The sequence below is a fragment of the Megascapheus bottae genome, chromosome 20 (genome assembly GCF_031878675.1).
Source record: "Megascapheus bottae isolate mThoBot1 chromosome 20, mThoBot2.hap1, whole genome shotgun sequence".
NCBI classification, from domain to species: Eukaryota; Metazoa; Chordata; class Mammalia; order Rodentia; family Geomyidae; genus Megascapheus; species Megascapheus bottae.
The window spans coordinates 16,023,237-16,042,513 of NC_143528.1; the positions used below are offsets into that span (position 1 = coordinate 16,023,237).

Consider the following 19,277-nt stretch of genomic DNA (forward strand, 5'->3'; position numbering starts at 1 on the left):
ACAGAGAAGCTTAGAGTTCAAGCCTCAGGACTGATAAAAAATAAAATAAAATTGATGGGCTGTCCAGCAAACCTATGCCAAAGGAAAGAGCCATGGATGGCTCTGAACAAGGCTTTAAAATGTGCTAGGTGGGGAGAATGCCCCAAAGCTCCCTCACTTCACAGGATGGGCTGCCTGGCTCTTGCTACATCAACTCCTTTCTTACTACACAAAGAACAGATGCTTGTATAACCTTTCTGTATTCAGGAGTTGCATACTGTGCTTGGTAAACTAACTTCACTGGGTTTTCAGGCAAGGTGACAATTGAGAGCATGGCTAATGGTCGGTGGCTGTGTTCAAGGCAAATAGCTCTATAGATGATTAATGCACACAGCAGATGGGGTTACACTAGAGACTGAAACAATTAGTGTTCAGGTTTTTAAATATGAAACTCTTGTGTTTGGATAAACTCAGGATAAGGCAGGAATACTGATTTGCTCATTCTTGTTGCCAAACCCAAACCAATATTTACCAACCATCTTGCTGAACGAAGTTCATTTCTGCTGACCTCAGAGACATATGCCATAAAACTACAGAGAACTGTACTTAGTAGCTGAGGGGTGAGTCCAGGGTCTAATATCTGTTTTATATAATAGTGCAGCTGTATGCCCTAAATATATAGAAACTATCATCAAAAAATTTTTTAAAGAAACTATAATTTTGAAGGAATGTAAAAGTGACTTAGTGGAAAAGGCTTGTCTGGTGCTCCTTTAGCCTGTTCCTGTATCAGTCTCATTATTTTCCCCCGTGTTGCTCCATGAGGTCAGAGAGGCCACAAAGCAAAGGGTTCGTTTGAACTTCACAGGACTGCCCCCGGAGACCTAAAATACACATGACCCTTCCTTCCTTGCCATCCTGACATGCTTGAGTTTAATGTTTGATTTATTTCTCTTCTATTTGGGAGACAAGAAGTCAAGACTGATGAAATACTCCCTAAAGAATTAGCAAAATGATAATTACTTTACTTCATTGAGCATTGTAGCAAACAAAGCCGTTCAGAGGAGACTGAACTAAGCACTAAAAAATGGAAATGTTTAGTGGAGCCTGGATAATAGTCTCCCTCTTTCCCTTAATGTCTACCATGGTGACACAAATTAATCTCTATGCCCTGCAAGGAACTGTATCCTCATACTCGTGTCAGTGATGCTTCCCTCCCTACCTTACTTATGTGTGAGCTTCTCCACACCAAAAGGCCTTAGCTGTGCACAGTGGCTCATACCTTAAATTTCATGTAAAGAAGAGGCAAATGGTGAGTTCAGGCCAGCCTAGGCAAGAAATTAGTGAAATTCTTATCTGAAAAATAATTAGGACTGAGAACTGATGATCTTGATTTGAAGCCAGCCCTGCCAGGAAAGTCCATGAGACTCTTGTTACCAATTAACCACCAAAAACCCTGCAGTGGTATGGTGGCTCAAAGTGGTGGGAAAGTTCAGGGACAGCACCTAGGCCCTGAGTTCAAGCTCTACCACCACCACTACCACCACCAAGAACAAAAACACAAAAACTAAAGCTGTGATTAGGGCTCAAATGGTAGTGTTTGCCTAGAATACATGAGGCTCTGAGTTCAACCCCAAGTATCCCCTCCCCCCAAAACACTAAAGGTTCTTCAAAACATTCTTAACATCAGTCACAATGATATTTTTGTGGAGTCTCTATATAATTAATGTCATGAAAACCATTTCTGTTTACCCATGTCTTCTACTGAAAGAATATAATAACAACACAAAATGTTGAGAAACAATCAAATCAAAATTTTGTACACCTGTGTTGTAGTGCTTGCGTTTACACAGTAGTCATTATATATACATAGATGTGTCAATGTGTGTATAACCAGCTACTGATAAATGAGTGTGTGTATAAGCCAATGTCTACACCCATACATTCTTGAATACTAAATATTGTTCTAAAGAAAATCAAATAGCACATTTTCATGAAGAATTCCCATTTAGATAAAGTCACAATATGCAGTGGTAAGGTGCGCTTCCTTAGGCTTAACTGGTATCGAGAACAAGATGAGTTGTACTCAAAAACTTTTATATTGAACTGAAATTCCTTTGTACAACTACTTTAAAAAAGGAGCACTGAGCCAGGTGCAGTGGCTCATACCTATAATCCTAGCTACTCAGGAGGCTAAGATCTAAGGATCACAGTTCAAAGCCAGCCCGGCATTAAAAGGTCCTGAGACTTTTATCTCCAATTAATCACCAGAAAACTGGAAATGGCTCTGTGGCTCGAGGGGTAGGGCAATAGCCTTGACATTGAAGAGCTCAAGGACAATGCCCAGGCACAGAGTTCATGTTCCATGACCAACAAAAATAAATAAATAAATAAAAAGGAGCATTGAAGGATTCCAGAACACGTTGTTTTCAGAACTGGACACTGTCATTTTGAAAATGGTGAAAAAGAAGGGTAACCAAAGATTTAAAATTGCATTTATGAAGTTACTTGCATTTATTTCACTGGAATTTATGGAACAGTGTTAAGGGGCTGAGATAGTCTGGTGGTAGATACTTTCTTAAATCTCTGAATTCCATCTTTTCCACTCCATTAGAAAACACACTTTCACACACAGTCTAAACATATTTTACCTTGTTATCAATTCTGATAATAACTCTAAGAGTTGGGTTAGCAGAACTGAAAAGATGAAGAGTAAAGAATGAAATATGTTCCTCTGTCCTGCCAGGTGACCAGCCAGCAGCATAGACCTAATCTCAAGGCCAAGGACAGCGGTGTGAAGATACTGCCTCAGAAGGTGGGTCTGATTGCATCACCTTGTCAGCCGAGCTGCCACGAGTGGTTTATAATTTACTCAGAAAAAAACAGATGTCCAAACACTGGTCAAGTCCCCTGAAAGGCATCCAGAAAGTTGTCCTTGCTTACAGCTGGAAAAGTTATGTAGAAGTAACATGATCACTTGTCACATAGAGAACTGCCCTCCAAAATATGTTGTGTCTTGTCCCTTAGAAAATGTGATGAATGAGACCATACTGATAAAAGTTGAGGAGCTAAGTAAATGCCTACTTAAAAACTAAAGTCAGGGCCGGGAGTTTGGCCTAGTGGTAGAGTGCTTGCCTAGCATGCACGAAGACCCTGGTTCGATTCCTCGGTACCACATACATAGAATATAAAGCCGGAAGTGGTGCTGAGATTCAAGTGGTAGAGCTCTAGCCTTGAGAAACTCCAAGGACAGTGCTCAGGCCTGAGCTCAAGCCCAGGACTGGCAAAAAACCCCAAAACAAACAAACAAAAAAACTAAAGTCAAATATATATGTTAGAAGCATTCTCAGGAGCACCTTTCTGCATGAAAGATAATTCATGTTCTCAGAAGTCACCTTAAGAAATCATAAAATGAAGCTGATCAATGTAAAGATTTTCTAATATTTACAACTGTAAATACTTCTCATACTAAAGCTAGACTACCTTTTCAATGATAACACCAAGCTAGCTCAATTTTTTCACCTGCAAAAAACACAGTCCAGCCAGGTGTGGTGGCTCACTCCATAATCCTATCTTATGAGGAGGCTGAGATCTGAAGATCAAGGTTCAAAGCCAGCCCAGGCACAAAATGACCTGAGACTCTTATCTCCAATTAACCTCTAGAAAATGTGAAGTAGGGCTTGTCTCAAGGGTAGGGCAGCAACCTTGAGCTGAAGAGGTCAGGGACAACAATCTTGCCTAGGATACTGTCATGGTGAATGAAAGAGAAAACTATTTGCTGAAGTAAAATGGAGGTAACTGGGGATGTGGTTTCTTTTTTAGATGCAGGAAAGGATTTCTTCTTTTTGTTTTCACCTGTCCTGGGGCTTGAACTCAGGGCCTGCGCACTGTCCTTGTATATTTTTTGTTCAAGGCTAGTGCTCTGCCACTTAAGCCACAGAGCCACTTCTGGCCTTTTCTGTGTATGTGGTTCCGGGGAATTGAACCCAGAGCTTCGTGCATGCTAGGTGAGCATGCTACCACTGGGCCATGCTCCCGGCCCCAGGAAAGGATTTCTTCTAACATTCAAATATTTCTTTTTTTTTTTTTTCCTCCAGTGTTGAGATCCAATCTAGGGTCTTATGTATGTGAGTTCCGTGCTTTACTAGCAAGCTGCATTCCTAGGCCTCAAAAGTTCAATTTTAAAGTATTTGCAGCCAAGATATCAAATAGTCATAGCTACGAAGGCCTATATAAATTCTTAATTTTATATCAGGTAAGAGTACCAAAGAAATTGACAGGTGTGTTCCAATTTTGCAGCCTCATTATTAGATTCTCAGCACATCTGTTCCTCTGACTGAACAGAGAACTGAATAAGTACTGCGAGCAAATGTGGATCCCAAGAAAAATAAGTCAGCCCTTACTTTGTCCCTCCTCAGGGTAGACTCCACATTTCCCTCTAGGACAACCCACTCTACTAGCACGCGCAGCATAAAGCTATGAGCTTCTGTACCCTCTTTCTGTTCTCAGTTGTTACTAGAGACAGAAATGGTAGACTGTAGCAGTCGATTCCTTGGTCCTTTGATCAAAAGGGCCATAAGCTTAAAATGTTTAAAATGCAGACTATTTGCTTATGGCAACTGGAACAACTCTTCTATTTTTCTTCCCAAGCTGGCTTTGAACAATGGTTCTCCAAATCTCAGTCTCCTGAGTAGCTAGGATTATAGGTATGAGCCACCAGAGCCTCACTTCTGGGTTTTTTTTTTTGGGGGGGGGGGCGTTTTTTTTTTTTTTTTTTTGCCAGTCCTGGGCTTGAGCTCAGGGCCTGAGCACTGTCCTTGGACTTTCTCAAGCCTAGAGCTCTACCCCTTGAGCCTCAGCACCACTTTCAGCTTTTTTTCTATGTATGTGGTACCAAGGAATCGAACCCATACTAGGCAAGTTAGGCATGCTAGGTATGCTAGGCAAGTTCTCTACCACCAGGCCAAACTCCCAGTCCCCACAACTCTTCTATTTATGTGCCATCTTTTAAATTTTTCTGTCTACTCATGTGCCCATGAGTGCAGGATTTACAGTGTCCACTGCTCTGTGTGGCAGAACTGGGGCTGAAGCATGCACATGTGTTGTAATAGTTACTGATGGTTTGAAATGAGGGTCAAGACCTTCAATACTCTCCTTTGTAAAGGTCTCTCAGCAATTTGCAGCTATAGTTGTGAACCTGACACAAGGACACAGTGTTACTGCTTTAAATGTAGAACTGCTTCCTTTCTGAATGGCCTTGACTGTGGGTCACATTAACATTATGAGGAAGAAAAGGTAAATATCCCTATACATTTAATCTCAGATAGTAAACACTGCTGGAGAATATGTGACTGTAAGCCACCAAATGGCAAAACTACTTGATAATAATACTGAAAGAAGAGAAAGGCTCTTAAATATTTTTTTGCCAGTCCTGGGCCTTGAACTCAGGGCCTGGGCATGTCCTTGGGCTTTCTCAAGGCTAGAGCTCTACCACTTGAGCCACAGCATCATTTCTGGCTTTTTTCTATATATGTGGTACCAAGGATTTGAACCCGGGTCTTTGTGCATGCTAGGCAAGCACTCTACCACTAGGCTAAACTCCCAACCTATTAAATATTTGAAGAATCATTGCAACATATTTTTATCAAGTTTTCACATCTATTTAATAAGCATCACTAGAAAAAAATGAAACAAAGCATTTTGAAATCAAAAGACTATTTGGTTTTGTTTTGGCATCACAAGGTAACTCTGTTTTCATTTAATGCTCTGCATAAGGAAATGGTTTACCTTCCAGCATTTTCTGCAGACTGCTCCTCATGACATGAATGTTCTCTATCCCGATAAACTGAAACTTGATGTTGGAATAATTGTCTTCATTCTCATAGCCTTTCCCTGCAGCACGGTTTGCCATTGCATTAAGCTACAGTGATCAGCAAAACAGAACAGTCATCAATTAAACTCAGGACACGAAGCAATCAAAACATTTCATGAGCCAGGCCCAGTGGCTCACGCCTATAATCCTAGCTACTCAGGAGGCTGAGATCTGAGGATCTCGGTTCAAAGCTAGCCCGGGCACTAAAGACTGTGAGACTATTATCTCCAATTAACCACCAGAAAACCAGAAGTGGCGCTGTGGCTCAAGGGGTAGGACTATAGCCTTGAGCTGAAGAGCTCAGGGACAACACCTAGGCCCACAATTCAAGTCCTATGACCCACCAAAAAAAATCATGAATATTCATAAAAACATTCAAAATGATGTGCAGAGTATAATTTAAATCACTGGGATCCTATACTGAGTGAGCTATGTGCTTTTGTGCATTTATGCTGCATTTAGGTTCAAGCGCATGAAATTGTTGACAAGGGTTAACATTTTCTGAGTTAAGAAGCATTCCAAAGAACAGACTCTCCTGGAGGCACCTCTGTTCTTGTGGAATTCAATGTGGAATTCTGTGATAGAACCAGCTATTTCCAATTCAGTACCACACATGACAACATACAGGATGGCAGGACAGCAACAATATATTCAGTTTGGGTATTTAGTAGTATGATATTGCCAGTGAACATGTTGCCAAATTTAGGTATGTTTGCATCATTCTAGTTTGCCTGTAAGGATCCCTCAGACACACCATTAAACCTTGAACAGAAGTCACTGAATAAAATTGAGAGAGAAGGAAGATGTTCAGTCCCCAGTGGCATTATCCTCTAGTCATGTTATTTAAATCTAGACACTAAATAAGTAAGCTTTTTAGAAAACCACTCTCATTGCCATAATTTTGCAGAGATGTTGCAAGCTTCTTAGTGAAAATTGGGTTCAATAATAATGGAATCTGAAGATATTTATCAAGCTTGAATTCTGTCCTAACTCTGTATAGCAAAATCTTTGTATTGAAGCAGAAACATCAGGACATACCTAGATGTCTAACATGGATGTGTGCCTGGTAACACTCCATTCAAGCCAGACTTAGCAGGCAGACACACTCACAGAACAGTTTCACTGCCTGTGCTTACCCTCAAGCCACAAAGGGAAGGTATCAGTGATCCTATACCAGGATCTCACTACCAGAAAAGCAAAAAAACCTACCAGTATTTTCAGTCATTGTCTCCAGTAGGTGTACAAAGTGATTTCAATTCAGCATGTCAACTTATATGAGTATAATGCCTCCTGATTGGTGTTACCCCTTACATCACTCTCTTATCATCTGTTGTAGTCCAGCTCAGCCCCTTAAATTACTAGGTCCCATTTTCACTTAGGTACACTGACGTACATAAATGCAAAGCAGTACTTTTCAAAATTCTAAGTGAAAAGGCTAAAATTAAGATAAAACATATATATCTTTGACTCAGGCTTCCTAATGTTAAGAATCTGATAAAATTAAAATGATCAGCACACAAGACAGATGTCCTAGGTACCGGGAGATTGGCCTAATGGTAGAGTGCTTGCCTAGCAATGCACAAAGACTCAGGTTCAATTCCTCAGTAGCACATACATAGAAAAAGCTGCAAGCAGTGCTGTGGCTCAAATGGTAGAACTTTGGCCTTGAGAAAAATCCAAGGAACGTGCTCAGGCCATGAGCTTAAGCCCCAGGACTAGCAAAAAGAAATTTAAAAAAAGATATCCTAAAGTATTGAAAACTCATGACTATATCAGTGAGGCAAGGCTGGATGAATTAAGTCAAACTCTCGACCAGGCACTAACGAGGACACTGATCACATGTCCACATATGTATCTGGGTGGCTGTGTATGAGGGAGGTGTTTGTGTGTGTTTTTGTGTTTAATGAGTATGTTAAAATAAAGGTTTATTTTTAAAATGATCATAGGTGTGTCATATAATCATCCATTTTAAAAACGGATGTTCATTAAACACAATAAGACTGTGGACAAATACACCAATTTACAAATGGTAATTTAATGTAGCAGAAGTGACAAATAAAACAGGAAAAGCCAATGTCACTAGGGCCCCTGTTTCAAAAACCTGCTCCATTGTTTAGCTCATGCCTTCGGCTGGGCAATAGCAGCTCCTCGGGTTAGTCTTCCTGATTCTCAGATCTCACTTCTTGAATAGGCAGGATCACCACTCTGAGCCACCAGTGCCCAGCCACGTTCAAGCATTTTTTACAACCTCACATTTAGAATAATTTAAGACTACTTACCACATACCTTCATACTCTGAAAAATGGGTAATAAATTAAGGAGGATAATATAACTGCTACTTTAATTATTATTATTTTAATATATAATAAAGATTATGTCCACATTTTAAAAGTTAATTACCTACCATGGGAGAACTAACTGATCAACAGTATTCCCTACAAGAGGAAACGTGTACTTCACATAATGAACAGAAGGTGGCAATATTTCACCTACCATCCCAAGTGCGATTTTTCAGGCATTCCACCTATTTTACATGATTATGTGGCAAAAGCTGAACTCTCAAAGCAGGAAGCATAGTTCTATAATTATCAATCAAAGAGTTGTTTTCCTAGACTTATTATATATAAATAAAGATACAGTATCCTTTCCATAAACAATTCACTACTAGCAAGTCAATTTAATTTGGTCCGTGAGGCAGAAAACTCCATTTCACAACCAAAGTAAAAGCTATTCATTTCAGCTCCTAAAAATCCTCAAGTAGATAAAGCAATAGAGGTAAGTACATTACAGCTTCCATTTACATTTTTTTTTAAAAATCAAAGTTCAAAAAATATCCTATTGTCTAAACAAGGTCACTTTGCTCATTGATACCAGCAACTTTGGGTAGAGAGAAGCTCATTAAAAAAAATCAAAAAGAACTCAATCATTTCTCAGTGAACAACTAATTGTGTACCAGGCATCTGGTGGAATAAAAATGTATACAGAGCCGTTCCTGTTATCCTAAGTTCATAACTGACTATGGAAGGGAGGCAGATGGTATTAAGTAACCAGGACTGGGTGTGATCTCAAAGAACAGTAGCAGTGGCAACAGCTGGAATCAACAGCAACTCTGTCTGACCTAGGAGTCTGGGGTGATGATTTATGATGGCATGAAAACCTGAGCTAGACTTCAATCATCAAGGAGAATGAAAAGAGAACTGGAGGGCCTTCTAGATGAAGCGGTGAGAAAAGATGGCAAGACAAAACCAATAGATAGGTCAGCATCAATGAGCAAGTAAAGTAAGTTCAGATGGCAAGAAAGCAATAAGCATCTTTTACGAATAGCTAAGAAATTTATACTTTATCTCTAGTAGCTGGGAACTATTGGACAGAGAATGTTCCATTAGAAAATTTGAGAATGCCCTTGAGTTGACAGTGAAAAAATCAAATACTTAAAAAATCAGCAGCGAATGAAAATGTGTACCTTATCAGTCTAATTTATGGCCATAGCTCAACATCTCACCTATGGTCAAGGCCTTCCTTGCCCAGAAAAGGCACTCAAGGGGGATTTATGGCCATTTTTTTATAGCTAGTTGTCAGAAGTGAGTACCAAGCAGGCTAAGACTACAAAGAAATTCTTCTCCTAACCTTGAGTCAATTAGATCTATGAACATTCAACCTGCTACCTGTCATAGAGTAAGGGGGTAAGATTTCACAGTTACGTCAAGGTTAGTGGGTAAGATGAATGAAGGGAGGAAGAAAGTTTGTGAATATAGCCATAATATTCAATGCATATCCTATGAAATTAGCAAAATTGAGGAATGGGGTGAGGTTGGGGGGAATAAGGGAAAAATGATAAAAGGGGTGCTATTGATCAAGGTGCATTCTACTAATAAACTGACATATTGACTGATAACCCCTTTGTACAACTACTTAAAAGATAATATAAAGTTTAAAATATTTCACCAGCTACATTTCCTACTTGAACCGTGAGAGCCTAAAAATAGAAGTTGACTTTTTACAGGAGGAGGTCTTGGCTAGCCATACCCTAACACAGGCCATCAAATAATAGTTCTTTTCCCTCCTTATTTACTTATTAAACAAAGAGCCTTAATTTGTGCCACAAACATGAAAATATGAGATGGCGTCATCCTTAGCAATGTCTATAACTCAAGCCCCTAGAGATCATATGCCAGGGGTAAGATTTAGTAGCGTTAGGGGAATGTTCAGATAGGTCATCTCCATTCAGTTTAATTTGAAATTTCAGCCCACTTCCAATCTTCCCAGCTTCCCTGGCACTATAGTATATACTCTACAGTCACTTACAGTCAGGGACTCCCAGTGTACAAGCCCTCTTAGAAAAGGTCTAGCAAGATGGTTTATGTCCAGCCTGACTTAGACATTCCCCCCATCCTTGAACAGGCATGCCACTATATTGTCACGCTGTTACATTTCTATCCTCATTTGTTTGCATTTTACCACAGTGGCCAGCAGCAAGTGCGTCCCACATCAAACTAGAAAATTGGACCCTAGCCTCTGTTCTTGCAGGCACTTATAATCTTCACATCTGTATCTCTTAGAGACACCGTTCCAGGATTCAGGGAGTAGACACCATCATCAGTTCCAGAGAAAGAGGAAAACATCTCATGAGACAACGTGTTACATAATGAAAAGGAATCACTGACATAATGAAATCAGACGCCATAACTAAGAAGCCAATCTTTGGCAAGGGAGCAAGAACAAAAGGCTGAGCATCAACTTAAGACAGGTGCATGTATGAACATTGTTCCTTTCATGACACACCACTTATTAACAGCTCCTGTTGCCCTGGCTTGATTCTGGATGAACTCACAGTTGGTCCTTGAGATTTTGCATCTCCAATTTCCCTGGGTCTGGGCTCAACTCAGCTACGGTAACCCTCCAGAGCTTCAGAGCTTTCACATGTGTGTATAAGGTTTCACTGGAGATTGTCTTTGCAAACAGAAAAAACACCATGCTCAAACACAAAGCACATTGGCTATGGAGTCCGATAAACCTATCTCTAAATCTGGTATCTGCCCTTGAACTGTATGGGGTCTTTAATCTCTTTCATCTCCAGAAAGGAAGAAAACCTAAGCTGCAGGGTTCTTAAAAGATTTAAATGAGAAAGCACCTGGCATTTCTGAAAGCTCAGCAAGTTTCTAGAACATTTGATAAATTCATGAGCAAGGTTGAGATAAAAATGAGCTATTCCTCATCTTGCAATTCAACAAGTTATACTACTTTTTTTCTGTATTTTTTTTCTTAAAGCACCAAACTCTAGCACCGATATGTGACCTCAAGGATGGAATATTCTGAACACATCTGCACTACTGCACATGCATGAGAACTGCACCACCTCTGTCTCCCACTACTGCACCGTCAGGAAAAGTCAGAATTTCATCAAACATACTCTCCTGTGGAGCTAGCCTTGCTTAAATGAGGATTGGGTCTCCCTCTCAAGCCTTCTCTTTTAATTAAACCTGTGATCAAACCTGGAAAGTGCCTGGGTGCTATGGTTTACACTTCTGTGGACCATTGGCTCAGTGTCCTGGCTACCAAAAAAGTCTAACACACTGGGACATAAGTCAATAGATGTGATATTTAAAAGAATGAAAGCTGGAAGCAAACAGTTTATGTGAAATGCATGTGCATGGATGAACACAAGAGCTGCCAATTTTCTTTAATGCAGCAGTTTCAAACTACTTAACACTGAAAGTAAACACATTGAGTGCTAAATATACTCTGCAGATCAACTCCTTTGATTAATTTGTTTTAAATCTGCAATATGCCTGGCCCTACAGCTGCTACATTCTAGGCTTACATAACATAGTACAAACTTATATTACTAGCTTTTAAATTAGCACCTGATTATTGGCCTGTACTTAACCCTGGAAACACAGGAGAGGCAAAAGAAAAAGACTTTCTAATCTCTATTTGATAAAGGCTCTGTCTTTTCTCTATACCTCTTGTCTCTAGTGTATCTATGAAGCAGCCATTCATTCCATCATCTGCAATTACTAGGAAATTAAAAGCAGCTCTATTTTAATTATACAAAAGATATGGGAAGACAAGAGAACATAGTTCTAAGAATGGAGTTAAAATGCAAGCCAAAAGCAAAGCTTAAGTCGAAAAGTAGATTTCTTACAAGTAAATATAGTTAAGCAGTGAAGCTGCTTCTATTTCTGATTTGAAGTTTGTATCTGTGTATTGTGCTTTAACAATTTATTTAAAAGAAAGGGACCCTTGCTGTATAACCTGTTAGGACACATATGTGATCTATCATATGTCACTGTTGCTTTCTATGGCTGATTCACAGATTGACACCTGAGAGTAAACCCATTCTCACTACGCATGTCATCTTCCACACACATGCTATGGTCAGAAATAGGACTATTCTGAGGTCACGGCTATGAGTAAGACACTGATCTTACACTGTAAGAACAGCAGGTCAAGTGATCTAATGTACTAATCCCAATAGTTGGTGAGATGAGGCTCAGAGAAGCAGTCAATTACCAGGTTCTAAGAAGTGACCCAAAGATAGCACCCAGTCTTATTATTTTTCATTCCATTGACAAATGTAGACCATGTCTATAAATACCTGTGGAATATAATCTAAGTCACTCCAATATTCGATCCCATTATTTTATTTTCTGTTGTCATTCTTTTTATTTGTTTGTGTTATTTTTTCCTTTTTTGTCTTTTTTGTGTGTGTGTGGGGGGGTCATGGGCTTGAACTCTGGCCTGGGCACTGTCCCTGAGCTCTTCAGTTCAAGGCTACTACCCTACCCTTGAACCAAGCCCCACTTCCCATTTTCTAGAGGTTAATTGGAGATGAGTTTCAGGTTCTTTTGTGCTCGGGCTGGCTTTGAACCTTGATCCTCAGCTCTCAGCCTCCTGAGTAACTAGGATTACAGGTGTCAGCCACCATGCCTGGCTTATTTGTGTTATTTTTCTGACACTGACATAATTCACATGCCATCCATATCACCAACTTAAAATGCACAATTCAATGATGTTTGGAATTGGGAATGTTCATGTAATGCAACTTTCACTATATTTTAGAACATCTGTTTTATTCCAAAGAGAAATCTATACATTAACAGTCCTAGGCAACATTGTCTCTCCTTGCTAATTTGCCTATTTCTGGCATTGGAGATAAAAGGAATCTTACAAATAAGGGCTCTTCTGTGACTGCCTATTAGTATAACATTTCAATCTTCAGCCATGTTTTGTTTTGCACCAGTACCTTGTTTCTTGTTATACCTGAATAATATTCCACTTGGTTCTCAACTGGAAATTGTCTTATACCCAACACTGAGTCTCCTTAAACAAAACCAAGGGTGAGTTTGAGTTAAGTTACTTACTTCTTGGTGACTAGCATTATTTCCTAGCAAATGCTTTCATAAATTGGAAAATTAATGTATATGTTTTATGTTATCATCTTAAATATTATATATTTATCTATTATATGTTATATATTATAATATATGGTAACATGTGTAGCATAATATATTATATATCATATATTAGATTATATATTACATATAATGGTATATTATAATAGGTTATATTATATATCATATTATGTATATTATACTATAAAAATAGACAAGTAGAAAATTCTAGACCTCCTCTAATCCTTTTCCCTTCTCTAAGGAACTTTAATAGCTTAGGGTTTATCCTTCCAGACCCTTTTTTCCCCATATATTTTTATTGTAATTTATAGAAGGGTTACATTATATTCACCAGATAGAAGGTGCATTACTTCACAACAGACCTTTTTTAAATATATATGTTTACATGTCTCTAGTTTTTTTTAAAAAAATATCAAAAGATAATAGATACAGGGTCACTACAAATAAAATTAGAAAAAGTACAGGTGTATGTCACAACAATTGAACAGTTCAAGCCCCACAGTAAATCCCATGCTGTCAGAGCAGAAAGACATGTTTTAGAAATAAATCAGATGATAAGTACATATACTAGGGAAGTTGTCTCTGATATTAAACTGTACTCATTCATCATGTGCCAGTATCAACTAGGAGTAGATGAAATAGGAAAAGGACTCAACACGGCCAGCCATCCCAGGAACTCAGGCAGGAAGTGGAACAGCTCCTTGCTGGTGATGCAATCAGAACTAGCGATGGGGCCTGAAAGGTCTGCCTTGCTTTCGATTTTCTCACATGGCTCAGAATGGTGACACTTACTTTAGGCCTGGTGTCCACAACATAAACGAAGTCACTTCCCGGATTGGCCTTCCTGATGGCCTGGAGCAGCTGCTCGTCCTCTAGGCACCGGGCACTGAAGCCAGAGAGGGGCTGGCTACTGCGGCAGATTGAGGCCTGTGTGGAAACGCCACAACAACATGGCACCATTAGGCAACTGCACCCAGCAGAGACTCTCAGCGTCTATCTCCAGAACAAAGAGAGTTTTAGTTCATCTACACCCATGCCAGCTTATAAAAAGGTGGGAAAATTGTGGAAACAGAGTTTTGCTTTTCAATTCAGGTCAAAGAAACCACTACATGGGCAAGCAGCACAAAAACTCTGTGTACAATATTAGGAATGTGTGAAGATGTTTAGATAAGATCCAGCTCTTGAAACTGTAACCATTTAAATAATCTACTTTCCTTTTCCCTGATATTCTTTCATTGTCCTGCTGGACAATGAAATAAATGGCCATTCAAACTTACAGACTGCTATCAACAGCAAGATTATTAAAAATACTTTAATCATTAAAAAACTAGTCTATTTGAAAACATCAATCCTAATTCTAAACGTTAAAGTTTCACCAAGTCCAGGTTACTAGGTTTGGTGCCTAAAAACAACAGGCATATACCTGCACTAGGCATGTTGCGAAGCAAGGAATTTCTTCAGAATCAATTGCATTCAATCTTGGAATTTCCCTACCCTGTAACTCTAACACAGGAGAGTCATCCTTTGGCACTTGCAAGCCCTACATCTCTAGATTCAACCAATGGTGGATTCAACCACCCATAAGTACAGCCAAATATCTAGAGCAAAACCTGTTTGTACTAATTCCATTAGGATTCCTTTGTCATTATTTCTTAAAGAATCCAGAAGTAATTTAGAGATGATTTAAAGTACTCGGGAGGATGTGTACAGGTAACCGAATGGAAATAGGATACCACGTATATATGTTAATTAAGTGTCCTCAGACTTCAATGTGTGCTGTGAATCCTAGAGCCAATCCTCTAGAGGCCCCAAGTCTGTAGATTGCCCCTTTTTCCTGAATGATCAGTAACCAATGATAGATATCCTGGAAACTAAAAAATGAATATTCTCATGGTACTTTTTTATGGACTTGGCTGGGTTTTTTGTTTGTTTTTATGTTTTATTTTTGTCAGTCATGGGACTTGAACTCTGGGCCTGGGCGCTGTCCCTGAACTCTCATGCTCAAGGCTACCATCCTACCCCTTGAGGCACAGCACCACTTCCGGTTTTCTAGTGGTTAATTGGAGACAAGAGTCTCTTGAACTTATTAGTCCCTGGGCTGGCTTTGAACCATGATCCTCAGATCTCAGCCTCCTGAGTAGCTAGGATTACAGGTGTGAGCCACTGCTCCCAGCTATTGGCTGTTTTTAAGATAATATAAATCTATGAACAAAATATATGAATGACTCAATGAAATCTATACTGGGACTGCTCGGTCTTATATGTTGTGGGGTAAGGTTTCTTAAAAAGTAAATGTAAATCACTGAAATACATGAATAATTCAAAGAATCTATAATTAGTCTACTGTATGAGAAGATGCAGACAGCAATGGTCAGCCTCAGGGAAGACTAAAGGACAAAACAGTGCAAACACTCCTCTCATCATCATCCATTCCATGGCTTAAATACTGACCCCATCTTTGCTCTGAGATCAACCCCTAACTCTCCTGTCCTAAAAGCCCAACACATAACAACACACCAAAGGCTTGAGTTTCATCAGAAAGACATGAGCTTCAATGTCCCTTACTAGAAAAAAAAGGTTTATTTCTCATTAGCTCAAGTGACTAGGAATCATAGAACAGTGACCATACAGCTTCTAGTATTATTCTAGTATTATTCTGGAGTCACATGGGCTGAAATAGTTCAAGGGTACTGGACCTGCTTCACAATTAGGAGGGTAGTGTATGGGAAGGGGGAGCTAAAGGAAAGGGTATGTAAGTCTTGAACAGTGAGGAGGAAAAGGGATCCGAGTCAGGAGATGGTAGAGGACAGAGAGCCAGGCAAGGATCATCACTAAGACGAAATGTCAGCAGTGACCAAAGGGGATTGGTGAGCAAATTAAAGCTGTGTCCAGTGGACAGCAAATCGCCATGGACAGCCTGTATTGGAGTCCCACTCATTTGATCCTAAGGAGTCACGATCTGTCACCCAGCTGTGAGAGAATTCTGACTGGAAAGAACATCACTGTGAGTTGGTATTTTAGGGAACTTTATCTGGGTTAGCAAAATATTAGTTAAAGACAGCTACCACCAGGCAATCTGTTTGATTCCATCAGAAGAGAAGAGGGTGGAAACTTTACAAGAAATAATCTGAGAATACTCATACCTAAACTGTTTAAACCAGTGAGATTCTGATTATGAAATGAAGGAGGTTAGTAACTACAACTGTTACTAATTGCCTTCTAGAGGAAAGCAGACAGATTGTGTGTGTGCCTGTGAGGAGGGAGGGAGGGAGGGAGGGAGGGAGGGAGGGAGAGAGAAAGAAAGAGAGGGGGAGGAGATTGGTGATTCATTTCAGTGCCAATTTGAGCCAGTTCACCAGTTCTTTTCATTTGTTTTGCAGCACTTCTGCCTAGTTCCACCTCCTCAATAGTGAGGACTCCAGGTATTTTCCACCATGCCCAGCAACTACCTTTAAATGAGGGGTTAGGACAGAACAGAGATACACTAAAAACAATAAACTGGATTTACCACACTAAACTTTGGTATTTTTGCAATTTCCTTTTCTTCATACCTATGGTGTGTTCCAATGGAATTCTTTGTCAACTCAGTGACTGTTTATATACTTCAGCTCTGAAGAGACTAGAAGGTAGTTTCTGAGTGCTTTTGTGAACCCTATCCATACCTGTAATAGTTTAGCTATTTAGAGAGTATTTTCATCATCTGGCAACATTTTTGTTTTGTTTTTTGTTTTTGTTTTTGTTTTTGGTACTTAAGGTCTTGAGTTTCCTTGACTTGGTTTCTTGACTGGTAGTCTACCACTTAAGCTGTACCTCCACCCTTGCTTTTGCTCATTATTTTGAAAGTGTCATTAGCAGACTTTTCTTATCAGGCTGGCCTAGAACTGTCAGCCTCCAGAACTGAAACTCTTAAGTAGCTAGGATTAGAGATGTGAGCCATTAGTACCTGGAAGTGTTTCTAACAGATCTCAACAACCTGAGATCAGAGGACAAAACTTTTTTAGGTGCACCTTTCCAGAAGAGCCTCTGATTCATAATCCTATTGATAGTTAAAATTTCCTTTCTGAGCATCAGTAACTCATGCCTGTTATCCTAGCTACTCAGGTGGTTGAAATCAAATAGTTGTGTTCAAATCCAGCTCTGGGCAAGAAAGCCCATGAGACTCTTATGTCCAGTTTAACCACCAACACACAAGAAGTGAAGCCGTAGCTCAATTGGTAGAGCACTAGCCTTGACAAAGCCCAAGGACAATGCCAAGGCCCTGAGTTCAAGCCACAGGACTAGCAAAAAAAAAAAATCCTATCTACCGAGGAGGCTGAGATCTGAGGATCATGGTTCAAAGCCAGTCCAAGCACTAAAGTCCCTGAGACTCTTATCTCCAATTAACCACTAGCCTTGAGCAAAAATAAAGATCAGGGTATGAGATCAGGCCCTGAATTTAATCCCCCAAACTGGCATGTACATGCACATACACACAAAATCTAGCACATTTCGAGTGCTATGTGGCAGACCCTGTTATATAGCTTATTTAGCCTCCTTAATTACCTTTTGGAGTAAGACTTATTACATATAGATGAAATAACAAGACAAAACGTAAGGAGGTTAAGGAATTTGTATAAGACCACATAGCTACTAACTGGAAAGAATAAGATTCAAATCCAGACAATGTAGTTCTTGATCCTGAATTCTTAACCAAAATAATATTGCACCTTAGGAGGAAATAAGTCAGACAGGGGCCAAGAGTGTGGTCTAGTGGTAGAGTGCCTACCTAGTATGCGCAAAACCCTGGGTTCGACTCCTCAGTACCACATATACAGAAAAAGCCAGAAGTGGCATTGTGGCTCAAGTGGTAGAGCACTAGCCTTGAGAAAGCCCAAGGACAATGCCAAGGCCCTGAGTTCAAGCCACAAGACTGGCAAAAAAAAATCCTATCTACTGAGGAGGCTGATATCTGAGGATCATGGTTCAAAGCCAGCCCAAGCACTGAAGTCCCTGAGACTCTTATCTCCAATTAACCACTAGAAAACCAGAAGTGGCACTGTGGCTCAGAGGGAATGGCAGTAGCCTTGAGCTGAAGAGCTCAAGGACAATGCCCAGGCCCAGAGTTCAAGTCCCATGACTGATAAAAAAAAAAAAGTCATAGCCAGATACAGTTCTCAAATCAGTAGTCTAGAAGATCTGGCTTGATTTGCTGTAGTTTGATTCTCACTCAATATAATCTTGGGTAATTTACATTTCTTCTCCAAATCTGTTTGCCAGTCCTAGGGCTTGAACTCAGGCCTGAGCACTGTCTCTGGGCTTTCTCAAAGCTAGCACTCTAACACTTGAGGTACAGCACTATTTCTAGCTTTTTCTGTGTATGTGGTACTGAGAAACCAAATCCAGGTCTTCTTGCAGGATAGGCAAGCACTCTACTACTAGCTCAAACTCCCAGCCCAAGAATCTACTTTTTTTTAAACAGATTTTTTAAATCTATTTCTTTTACAAAATATGATATTAAAACCACAGTGTGTGACAAAGTATATATAAGATAGTAACAATCCTAGGAATTGTGTCTAACACACAGGAAATTCCAATATGTAAAGACTGCAAATAAGTTTGTATTCTTATTAGGAAAAACTGCTTCATGAGAAATCTTTAAGTGGTTTGTGCTGTGGATTTTAGAGACTATATTGTGACAACTTAAAGCAAAATAACATCTTTTAAAACTGTATCACAGGGCTGGGAGCGTGGCCTAGCATGCACGAAGCCCTAGGTTCAATTTCTGGGAACTACATACACAGAAAAAGCCAGAAGTGGTGTTGTGGCTTAAATGGCAGAGTGGTAGCCTTGAGCAAAAAGTGTTCAAGGACAGTGCCAAGATCCTGAGGTCAAGCCCCAGAATTGGCAAACGAAACAAAATAAAATACTATCACAATAATAAATAAGAAAGGGCAGAACAAATCTAAGGGCTCTCTAGTACAAACATACGCAGAGTTCTGTACTCAAGGAATATCTACACATCTCTGTGATTTGTA

At 39.7% G+C, this 19,277-nt stretch overlaps 1 protein-coding gene across 2 annotated transcripts in view; it reads right to left on the reverse strand.

Moving 5' to 3' along the window:
- The window catches only part of Mtmr7 (myotubularin related protein 7), an 81,401-nt gene that overhangs the window by 16,063 nt on the left and 46,061 nt on the right, over nt 1-19,277 (reverse strand). For both annotated transcript variants that reach the window (XM_090354005.1, XM_090354006.1), the window contains exons 6-7: nt 14,056-14,190; nt 5,764-5,896 (exon numbers count right to left, since the gene is read on the reverse strand). In XM_090354005.1, coding sequence (XP_090210131.1) covers nt 5,764-5,896; nt 14,056-14,190 — 268 coding nt within the window. The remainder of the gene's footprint in view (nt 1-5,763; nt 5,897-14,055; nt 14,191-19,277) is intronic.